General features: G+C 32.7%; 1 protein-coding gene across 1 annotated transcript; it reads left to right on the forward strand.

The window, feature by feature from the left end:
• Positions 1-274: 274 nt before the first annotated feature.
• LOC111505832 (uncharacterized) lies at positions 275-11,828 on the forward strand. The gene is made up of 3 exons (XM_023160706.2): positions 275-434; positions 8,317-8,402; positions 11,481-11,828. Exons 1-3 carry the CDS (start codon positions 393-395, stop codon positions 11,731-11,733), a joined length of 381 nt encoding a protein of 126 aa, XP_023016474.2. The 5' UTR covers positions 275-392; the 3' UTR covers positions 11,734-11,828.
• Positions 11,829-12,310: the final 482 nt, after the last annotated feature.

A 12,310-nucleotide genomic window follows, 5' to 3' on the forward strand; every position in this document is an offset into this window, starting at 1 on the left:
TTAAACATTGTTATTGTTATTTCCTGATAGACCTTGATCAACCATTCTAGTTTAAATTAGTCATTAATCATGGCAATTGCAGTAAGAGAAATAAGCATTGAATGAATGTTCATAAAATTAGCGAGAGGTTGTATATTATCTCGTACATGAAATGTGCATTAGGGTGAGAATTTTTTCAAAGAATTCTACCACGATATCGTCAATTCTGACTAATAATAATGACCATATCATTTCATTGTTTATTTGTATAACTTTTCCATTGTAACACAAGGTTGACTTTGATTCAAAACTGTTTTAGCTTATTATGCAATTATTGTTTGAAGTATTTCTTCTTGTCGTCTCATTCACGAACGATTGTCTCTAGTTGACACTCATTTTTTCTTCAATTTAAAATGTGGAAAGTGTTCGAAATTGCCTTTTTGATTTCAATTCTGGTGAGTTGATGGAGTATTATAAATTATTGATCTAGAACTAGTTTTGGAAAGGTAATATTCAAATTATGTATATAAATACAAATACAATGAACTTTATATATATATATATATATATATATATATATATATATATATATATATATATATATATATATATATATATATATATATATATATATATATGATATTTTAACGAAAGCTTATGAAATTGACAACCAATTAAAGATTTTTTTCGATGTTATGTAATTGCTAGCTTAGATGTGGTATCTCTTTTCAGCAATGTTTATTTAGATGCGTGGCTCAGACGTATTATAAATTGGGGACGTATTAGTCAGTTTTGTGATATTCATAAAGACGAATTTCTCCAACTTAAAACTTTCCTTTTCAACAATACATATTTCTCGTTTAATGATAAAATTTATAAACAAACTTTTGGGACTCCAACGGGAGCTAGGGTATTTTCCTTCAATCTCTTTTTTACAAAAAAACATGTTGATGACATTTTCATCTCCCTTCCTCGAGATGGAATATCTGAGATTGTGGACATCTTCAATAGGTATGACCCTTGCATACAGTTTACCATCGATACTGGAAACAACGAACAATGGGTTCCATTTCTTGACACTAATGTTATCAGATAATACTCTACTCATAGATTGGTATCGCTAGCCTATCAGTTCTGATAGGTTCCTAAATTATTGGTCATACCACAAACAATTTTGAAACAATGTTCCAACCTTCCTATGGCAGGGTTTTACATTCAATTAATAAAACTTCTTCATTAAGTTTTTACTCAAAACTGATAAGACTGTTGTCATTTGAATAATTTCAATTCGATGCAATTCATATTGGGTTTTCTCATTGATTTACCTATATAACAGCAAATGTCTCTGATCACACTTACCATAAAAGTTCTTATTCGTTCCATCATTTCAACATAGACAAACAAACACACTTATTTCAAACTGAATCACATGACACATGACAGCTGTCAGTGCCACCGATGCCTATTGGGCATCGTCAGTACCAGGCAGGCGGTCCCCGATTGAAGACAAAATGAGAAAAACCAAGAAAGTACTTGATAAAAATAGCTGCGTAAACGCAAGCGAAACATAAGTGGAACCACCTATTGGTGTGACACCCAAGGACCCCCTGCCCGGTACTGACGATGCCCAATAGGCTGAAACAGCTGTATACCGGTGGCTCTTGAATTGAAATCAATATGGGAATGATCAAAAAGTACTTATCAATTTATCTTTTGATTTTCATGGAATTATTTTCCAGCAGCTTGACTGCATTAACTTTTCTCGATTTCATATCATTTCTAGAAACATGTGGATTCGTTTTCCGATGGCATTTGAGGTTAGCTGCTTTCCAAATTTCTGCTACCGCAGTTGTCGGTTGATTGGTCAAACCACCAACACTGACATAAAAACTTGGCAAGTTGACTTGGGTGTCACACCAACAGGTGGTTTCCACTTATGTTTCGCTTGCGTTTACGCAGCTATTTTTATCGAGTACTTTCTTGGTTTTTCTCATTTTTTCTTCAATCGAGGACCGCCTGCCCGGTACTGACGATGCCCAATAGGCTGAAACAGCTGTATACCGATGGCTCTTAAATTGAAATCAATATGGGAATGATCAAAAAGTACTTATCAATTTATCTTTTGATTTTCATGGAATTATTTTCCAGCACCTTGACTGCATTAACCTTTCTCGATTTTTTATATATAGAATATATTTCAACATTTACTGTATTAACGAATATGTGTTGTGGTTTTATCAACACTCTACGAGTTGATCTGTTCCTCATATTATTGATCATTATTGATCATGTTATTATCCAAGAATACTTCCAAACAAGTGAAAGTGGTCATACTTGTGGTAATATTCGGGTTCGTGAATAGTATATCACACGTTGCATGAACTGATTTCATGTAATTTCTGATCCAGTTCCATCTGGAAGGTATTTATTTTTTCTCCAGCCTATTTTTTGTCTAAGTTCATGAAACATGACCAAATGTACCTCATCTTCTCTATCATATAACTTTTTGTTTCATATAATTGTCACACTTATAACTGATGTTTCCTTCAGGGAAAGGTAAATGGCAATTTTTTTTTTTGGTGTCAATGACATTCACTGCTGTGGACATTAGTCTCGTATTCTGGGTAGATAATGTTAAGAAGTTCCCGACCTTGGCTTTCGGCAGTCCTGTTAGTCATATGAAAATGCAAATAGTTTCAAAATCATCCATTTTTGAATTGATGGTATCAACAGTATCTTCTTCAGCTGAGGAATCCATGTCAGAAATATCTCCTTCCAGCAAAAGCCAATTTCTTGTCTTCATGTGATGCACTGTTTCGAACCTTCGGTGTAGTAATGAATATTACTGGAGTTTTTTCCCAACACCAAATCGTCATTTTACACCTCGACACGTGTTTCGGTCACCAAGTGATCATCTTCAAGAGGAAGATTGAACTGTTTGGTGTTTTTTTTCAGAAGGTCATTATCAATTTCGATATATAAGGCAGCAAAATATCCAGCAAGTTTATTTAAAGTTGGTAATGTTTGCTTCAGCTACCCAGTGATGTAAGGCAGTTAGCATCAAATATCAAAATATAATGAACAATCTTACATTTTTCGCAAGTTTCAATGAACTGTACGTAAATTATAAAACTGTCACAGGAGCAAACGAAAAATATTTCAAATTCGCAAGTTGCATCTAATATCGACATGTATAGATGTGATTGCTCGCTTCTGAATGTTTGTGAGTCATTCATTTTACTCATATCAGAACTAGAGGACCAGAAAAGGTTAAGTTCATGTCAATGAATATGTACTTATTTTTTCAGCTTATTTGGTGTAAATAATAGGCAGCAAATGCTAAATATTGTGAGTTCATACTACCAATATCTCAGTCCTCTCATTTTGATGTTGGAAATTATAACCAGAATGGTCCCAGAAGTACCGGGCCTGACCTAGAGATGGCAGTAGTTGTTTGAAAAATATCATTGCATTAGAAAGAACACAATCTATACAGCACATGTTTGAAGTTTGAAGACACTGCGTTCTTTAGTACTTGTTTGGCAGCCATCAATAGTGAACGTTTTCGGTGAATTTGTGAAAATGGAGAAAATTTGTCATCGTTATGTTAGAGTTGATGAAACCATAGATGAAACATGGGTCCATCACTACACACCCGAGACAAAAAAAATCATCAAAACTGTGGACTCGAAAGGGAGAACTGGCTCCAAAGAAATCTGCAGGCAAGATCATGGTATCGGTTTTTTTGGAAGCGCCTGAGATATTTCCATTGACTGTCCTAAAAAAAGTGGAACTATTAACGGCGAGTATTAGGCGAAATTATTGGAACGTTTGAGTGAAGAAATAAAAAAAAACGGTCACATTTGGCTACATAAATGTGCTGTTTCATCAAGACACTGCACCAGCTCACAAATCCATTATCGCAATGACCAAAATCAACGAATTAAAGTTTGAATTGCTACCTCACGCACCCTCTTCGCCAGAAATAGCCCCTTCGAAATATTTTCGCTTCCTTAACTTGAAAAAATGGCTCAGTGGTTGAAGATTTCCCAACGAGGAAGAAGTGATGTCGGCAATTAATGGCTATTTTGAGGAACAAAACAGTTCTTATTATAAAAACGGTATCTAACTTATTGAACTTCGCTGGGAAAAGTGTATAGAGCTGCAAGGAGATAATGTTGAAAATAAATACTTTTTTTCCAAAATGTTTTTTGTTTTTCTTTTGTTGAACCAGGTACCTCTTGGACCACCGTGAAAATCAAACGGTACGGTGTTGGAATGACACCGGTGAAGAATGTAAGAGTTCAGTCGGTAGCCAAGCGGTTCGGTGTGGGTGCTTTGTTCACTCACTCGAATTGACTGCCGTGCTGGTCGGTGGTTCAAGCCCTAGTCTGAACGATCGATCTTCACTTGCTACCGACAACCCGTGTTAGGAATCACACGTTAAAAGGTAAGACCTCGTTAATCCTTGGCTTGCACAAGTTTCGACTTCTGAGGGTTGTCGTTCGTAGGGGTGCGACAGCTGGTTAACGGAAAAACAGATTTTAAACAGATTTTTAAACAGAAACAAAAATTGTCTTAAAAGATATGATTGTCATGTAAAAGACTGATACAGATTTTCCATAATAAATGTTGAGTGGCTGAAAGAATATTTCTCAGACAATACAGAAAAAAAGGAGGAGGAGCACTGAGTTCAGCGCAAGTGCAAATATTTTCAAGTTTTTTTGATGATCCAAGTTTTCAAATTGGGTTTGAGAAACATGAGGCGTTAATCGAACAACAGTGAATGGAACATTCGAGTATTTTTCAGAAGTTATGGAGGAATTACGAATTTGGATTGAATTTCCCGACTTCGATAATCTGAATATCTGAATATCAGTTCTTCATTCCATAACAAGCACTGTTTCCAAACACCAAAACTACAACAATTCGCTATACAAGCGCTTGAGGAAACTATTGTATAGCGAAACACGTGTCGCGGTTTTTGTAAAACCCTTTATAGTGAAAATCATACAATAAACTGTATTAATTATTTTCGATATGGATTTTCATCGGCCAGTTCTATTCAATTAATATTACTGAAGTTCAATCCCAATAATAAACTGTTATTTTTAACACCTCGACACGTGTTTCAATCATCAAGTAATCATCGCCCAGAGGAAGTTTAAAATAATATTAATTACTACACCAAAGGTTCCGAACAGTGCATCAGAGGAGGTCTGATGTTTGAGAATAGTGCTTGTTTAGAACTCATCTTACGCTAGAGGTTCCAGTTCTACCTTTCATCAGTTCACTTGTGTGAACATAAAAATCATGGAACCATCCCGATAAGGCGACAAAAATGTTAATAGAAAAGTGTATTGCAGTTTAAGCTTTTTATAATCCAAAAGAACAACTCATATCTATGGATTATGTCAGTGATCTAAGTGTACGACAGTCGTTGAAGACATCCAAAGTATATGATCAAAGGACAATGTGAGGCAAAGAGACTGTCTGCTAGTGGGAGATGTTTCTCGAATATTCCATTTGATGAACATGCTTACCTATCCAGATGTTGAGTTCAAACTGGAATTTTTCAATGTGTACTCATAAGTAACAGTGAAAGGTTATTCACTTCCTTTCTAACAATAGCTGATATCTATAGGTTGAACTCATAACTAGAAGCTCAAATTGAATCCTATGAGTGAATGCTGAACTTGTATTCACATCACTCAATAGCAGGATGTCAATATCATCAAAAAATAATGATATGTCAACTGAAGGTGCTGTAACAAAAGAAACAACCAATCTGATTGGGTTGCTTTTTATATAACTTGATTCATGAGTAAAGTTCTGGTGTTGGTGAGATCATGATCAACTTCAATATCTGAAGTTTACTCCACATATTCTTATTTACTCATATCAATGACAGTTTTGCCATCACCATCTCGTATAAAAAATTATGATATGCAATTTATATTTGTATTTGACTAGTTTAGGCTCTGAATTGAAACAACCTATTTCTATCCATTCAGGTTTCAAAATTTCTACAGCAACCGTGGCGGTATTCATATGTAAACCAAAAACTACTTACTTCATTGAATTTATGTTGGGTTTGATATCATATTGAAACCTGAATCGAGCATAAATATTGAAAGTGGCAAAAGTAAGAATGTCAATTTTCTCCGAAGTTTTACATAGGTCAAACTGGAAGAACATTTCAAGCTCCCATTAAAGAACTTAGAAACAGTTTGCAGAATATAAAAATGAATCCAGCGTATTGTTTTCACCTTCTTAAACAGGTACAAAATTTCTACCATGAATTCAAGAATGTTCGTTTCCAGAAGATAAGTTTGCACTCTGGACATTCTGGAAAGTAAAGAAATGAATAGATTCATAAAATTCTCAATATGTGATGTACGATCAAATTGATTCGAATAATTTACCTTTTCTTAATCTGTTCTTGAAAGGAAACCATACTCAGAATGAATCACTATGTAAATTCATTAATTTCATCCGCCTGTTTCCATTTGAACTCAGTGAATATGTTGTTGTATCCGGTCTTTCAGGTTGTTGAATTTATTAATTGAATTATGTCTCTTTTCATAGCGACCATGACTTAAAAATGTTAAACCTCCTGCGGGGATATAAATTATATGAAACTAATTATGATGGTGTATGGATGAACTTTTGAATATTTCATAGTATATGTTCACTCAGATTACACATAAACTAATGTACAAGGTATATCACATACTCGTAACTATATAACTCTGTGGGACATCCTCACAAACACGTCATCATCCAAGCATACATAAAATATTCAGGCTTATATTTGGATTTCGAAAAAATATTTGGACTGTTTTTTTTTTGACAAATTGCTACCTACATTTTAGATCTACCGTAATTGGAGACTATCGAATATAATTTTTATTGTATTTTGAATATATATTCAATGAAAAGGAAGTGATTAGGATTATGCAATGAAAGGTACTTATGACATTGATGATACAACAATTACTAGATAAATTTTCTCCATAACAAATTATTCAAAAGTATATAAACAACTCCAATTGAAAATTGTGTAAGCGAATTTTATTAACTTGTTCAGATATTAGGTATCAGATCTTCTTCTCAGACATTACACAGAAAGATATTACTGAATATCAGCCATTGAAATGTAACTTGGTTATGTGAGGTGGCATTTCCACCACTTATTCACACTGATTTTGGCAAGTGATTTCAACGAAATTTATAGAATGAAACTGAACTTTTTCTACAGCCCGGAAAGAAACGATTATCGTAAATCATGAAATTAATTCCAGGTGGTGATTACTTGTCATATTTTATGAAAAAAATTTATATAAGCATGTGTCCTAACATGCATCGTTTAGGAGTATAACTGGGTGTCACGGTTTTACTAAAAATGTTGTTCTTTTATGGATCACTCACAGTTATCTTCGCCGATTATGATTAAACTACGTGTCTTTGTTATGAGTAACAAGGGTATTCTTTTCATAAAATCAGATTGGTAATTTTAATTTCCAGCGTCGCAGAGCATTACTTGATTGATATTTATGGTAAAAATCATTTTTCGCCATTGTTTTGGCCAAGTTTGATATTATTCAAAACACTTAAACTCTATCGAATCAAAGTCAGTGGCGTAGAAATGGGGTTAGGCATTATTTTAGTTCAAAAATCTGTTTTGATATTCGTCGCCATTTGAACAAATATTGAAATAAAAATCTGTTTGATAGTAGATGAAAGACGTATTCAATCAGCTGGTTGGTTTGTAATCCATCCGGAAAACAGCAGAGCAGAAGGGAAAATTAATTGAATCGGATGCTCCAAATGTGAACCTTGACTTGCAGCAATATGTTATAGAATAACCTTAGAATAAACAACTGAATTTTTTTTCAATTCAGTGCATTTGTATAGAAACGAACCTTTCAATGCGAGTTTTTTTTTTTTTTATTAATTGTTCAATCTGATGAAAGTATCAAATTTGGCGAAAAACGGTGGCGTACAATGATTTTTACCATAAATATCAATTTGTGACGCCACTGGAAATATTATCCGTGATATGATGTCATGAAAAAACCACTTTTTACTGGTAACGAACACACCTTGTGTAATCAGAGAATGACTTTCGAGTTAATAATGAAAAAATAATATTTTTAGTAAAACACTGATACCCTGTTACTCTATAATGAAGCAAATTAGGACATACGTTCATATTCACTTTTTTGTTTTCATAAAATATGACAATTAATCACCATCTGAAATGAATAACGTCACTTAAGATACACCCTGTATGTTAAATGACGACATTTCTCATTCAACTGTTGATTTTTTCAGATATCTACTGTATTCTCAAGAAGTGTCACTACAGCGTACCCTGATGACGATTCCATAGAAATTCCTACAAAAAACCCAAACAGAAGGTATATTTTACATTCCATGATATATAGTTATCAGCTATAATATCCCAAGGACATTGATAACTAACGAAATAATTTTATCACAGTTTTCGAAAGCACGTTATTTGGTAACATCCCGACGCCGAAGGCGGAGGGATGTTACCTAAAATAACGTGCTTGAGGAAGTTGTGATAAAATTATGAGTTATTTATCAATGTTCGAGGGATATTCGGTGAGAAAATTTTTTGCAATTCGAACAAAATCATTTATTGAACACACAGTTATTAAAAGAACAATTCGTATAATGATATTCCGTTGATCTTGCTGTATTTGCCTCGGTTACTGCATAGGTGTTTCCACGCATACTATTGATTATTTGGTTATGATGTTCCTGATCAATATTCAAATATTAACACCAAAGCGAGGAAGTGACATTTTCGAAATAAATTGAATTACTGAAATGTCAAACAACTTTATTGTGTTGGTTGCTTAGCAATGTCATGACATAAGTGATAACTACCCGTGAAAACTATCCATGGGTAGTTATCAGTGTAATGATGGTTTCATTGGTTATTTCGACACACATGACTAGAAATAGACAAATTTGATAGGATAATTTTTTTGGCAAAAAATTTTCAGTGTAATGATGGTTCCATTGGTTATTTCGACACACATGACTAGAAATAGACAAATTTGATAGGATAATTTTTTTGGCAAAAAATTTTCTCAAAGAAGCCGTATTGTATTCGGAATGATTATTACTTGGTATTTATTACTAGTTTTTTTCACGAATACAACTGACACTGGGTTTTCTACTGGGAAACTTGGTAAATAATTTAAGCCAATATAAACTATCTATAACTTGTGCATGAACTTTTTTTCCTATAACCAATTGATTGATTATTAGTGCCCATGTTCCATATTTTTGGTACTCACAGTATACTCGCAGTATACATGAAAAGTATTTTGTATGTGTTATATCAAATCATACAAAAACATTGAATGTTCCAGATAAATACTACAATCTGCACTTTTAACCGACTCAATTATGTACACTTGTGGAACCGACACCTGAAAATGATCTATTACTCCAATTCCATGTGGAAATACACTAACGAGTATAGCCAAAACCATTCCAAACGTAATATTCAACACTCAGAAACAAATAATGTTTGAATATATTTTGCAATATCTGATGTTGCAAAGATTTACACTTAGTTCATTTGATAATGTAACAGTACATTTTACATTTTTTCGAAATTTCACGTAAACATTTTTGGAAATATTCAAAATTATTTTCAAATATTTTTTTCAGTTATTCGCATTTTCTGACGAAGTTTTCCATGATAGAGATAAACCTACTTTGCATTAACATCATCTGAAAGTACATAACTTAACAAAAACACTGGTAATTTCGAAAGAAAATATTTTCATCAAATACATATTATAGGTTTAGGTATTTTTTTCAATTTAACATCAAAACATGATGTTGAACTGATTATTTTGAATGAATAAATCAGAGCATATCTCAAATAAAATAAATTACGTTTTCACAAATGAAGTGGAAAACAATTGATTTTTGTAGAATTATTCTAAAACTTGAAAGCCAGCTTTTCTGATGTTTTGGTCAATATTTTTATGCTGATGTCGATTTCTTCATTATCGAAAATTATTTGTAATAACCTATTTCACCAAGTTTTGAATATTTCGAAAATTTTCTCATTCCACTTGCAAATGCAGCTTCACGAACATATTGAACAGAACTCCGCATTAAGTATATGATCATATAAAATACAACACATCCGCTTTTCTGTATTTTCAAGAAAGTAATTTGGTCTTACTTCCATTAAAATTTTATATAGATGTCGACAAATGAAAAATTGTAAGCTATGTATTTGAGGTTACTACTAATTCCACAAATTATAAACACAATATGTTTCACACAGAAAACAGAATTTCTGATCAAGATTGTTATGTTAATCTGATCGCTATAAAAAATGTTTTGGTAATTTCATCAATTGAATAATACCTTCGTTCATTTTATATCGTTACTCCGTAAGTGTGCCCATGAATTATAAGTAAAAGATAGATGGCAGTGATTGACATGAATAAAAAGAAATTACTAATCATAACGCATAAATCTACTACATTTATTCATATTTTAGATATTGACATTACCAATCAGCTGAAATTTTGGAAGTTGTGTCAGCAATAAGAGGTTCAGAATGATGAAAGCAATATTTTATAACTACTTTATTCGTAAAAAATAAAAATGTTAGCTTATTTATTTCATTGTACAAAATGTACAATCTTATGTACAATACAACGATGTAAGCTTCTTAGGTCATAAATTGTACAATCATTTTCCTCCAGAACTTAAATTGATTAACAACATTAACTCATTCAAACATAAATTAAAAATTTGGATGCAAACCACCGGAAGACTGTTTTTTAGTGATATAGTCAACAACAAAATTTAATGAAAACATAATTTTTGTAAATCATATATTATTCCATACTCTAATCTGAATATATGATGATGAAATTCATGATTACGACAAAATGCCTCGATTGTGATAAAATTTTCTCGAATATGACAATCTCACTTTTAGTGTATTCAATACTCAAATTGAATAGTGAAGTTTCCGCTTCAGACAAAATACCCCGATTCTGACGCAAATTTCTCGAATATGACTCCTTATTATTACCGTATATATTTTAGTTATAAGTGTTATCGTTATTTTCGCTTTTGCTGTATATATTTGAATTATAAGTGTTGTCAATATATTCATCTATTTTTACCGTTTACGTATGTTTCTATATCATGCATACTAAATATCAACTTACTTTTTCTCACTCACGCACAAGCAACCCCTTGCTTCTGTGAGCATATATGTTTATTATTCTATATTTATTGATTGTATTAATTTTTCTATTTGAAATAAACATTATTATTATGACTGTCTGTCTGTACTCGAGTGAGTCAAAAATGAAAATATTTTGAAACCGAAAAAAAAATTAGACCATCTATATGTAAATAACTATTATCTAGGAAATCCTACTTTCTTATAGCAAATAATAACGTCTCTTTCATTATTGCAGCCCAAATAATGGATTCTCAATATTCAGACCTGCCGATGACGCCGTCTTCAACTTTATCAACAAAATCGTCAATACCACTTACCTCTCATCCAAAATGGCCTTGAACAGAATGAAAGCCCAGAGTGAAACAAGAAAAAAAATTGAAGACGAAATTGAAAATTTTCTAGAAAAATTACCAGTTGTTCCTATTCCATTACTAGATGATTTGCAACCGGTTCGTTCCTCGAAAAATGAAAAATATGAGAAATTCTGAAAATTCGTTTCAAAATGCAATATATTAGGTGCCTGTAGATATGTATATATAGTTTGTACTTTCGTTATTTTTATAGATTATATTTGAAGTGATTTTAGATTGTTTTTAAATTGCAACGAAGTAGCCTTTTCAGTCTACAAAAATCAAGGGATTCATTAAGTTGATTTTTTATATCAAGAGGGAGCCTTTCCAAACACCCTTACAGAAAGGATCACACGATGGAATCCGAGAGGTGAAGTATATCTCATTGATAGTTTATGGTCTTGGATGAATATAGGTTCAAGCTTTCCGAGCATGATGAGCTGTTTTCTTGGATTTCGTCCGTGTTCTCGGTGTATTGAAAACTATGGTGAAATTGGTCTATGCTTTGGAGAAAGTGACGGAAACTGTCTTCTAGAATTTACAAAGAGAAGTTCCCCGAAAGAAGACAACCGGATAAGGCATTTCAGGCTCTAAAAACAAGATTTCAAAGAACTGTCCTATAATACATTTCAAATTGCTCTTCACATTGTTTAAAATTCCCATGTGAGTTCATCTTTCACTGCCTGAACCATGTGAGTTCATCTTTCACTGCCTG

Source organism: Leptinotarsa decemlineata, unplaced genomic scaffold (genome assembly GCF_025532065.1).
Source record: "Leptinotarsa decemlineata unplaced genomic scaffold, Ldec_3_MD MMD2_tig00026354_RagTag_RagTag, whole genome shotgun sequence".
NCBI classification, from domain to species: Eukaryota; Metazoa; Arthropoda; class Insecta; order Coleoptera; family Chrysomelidae; genus Leptinotarsa; species Leptinotarsa decemlineata.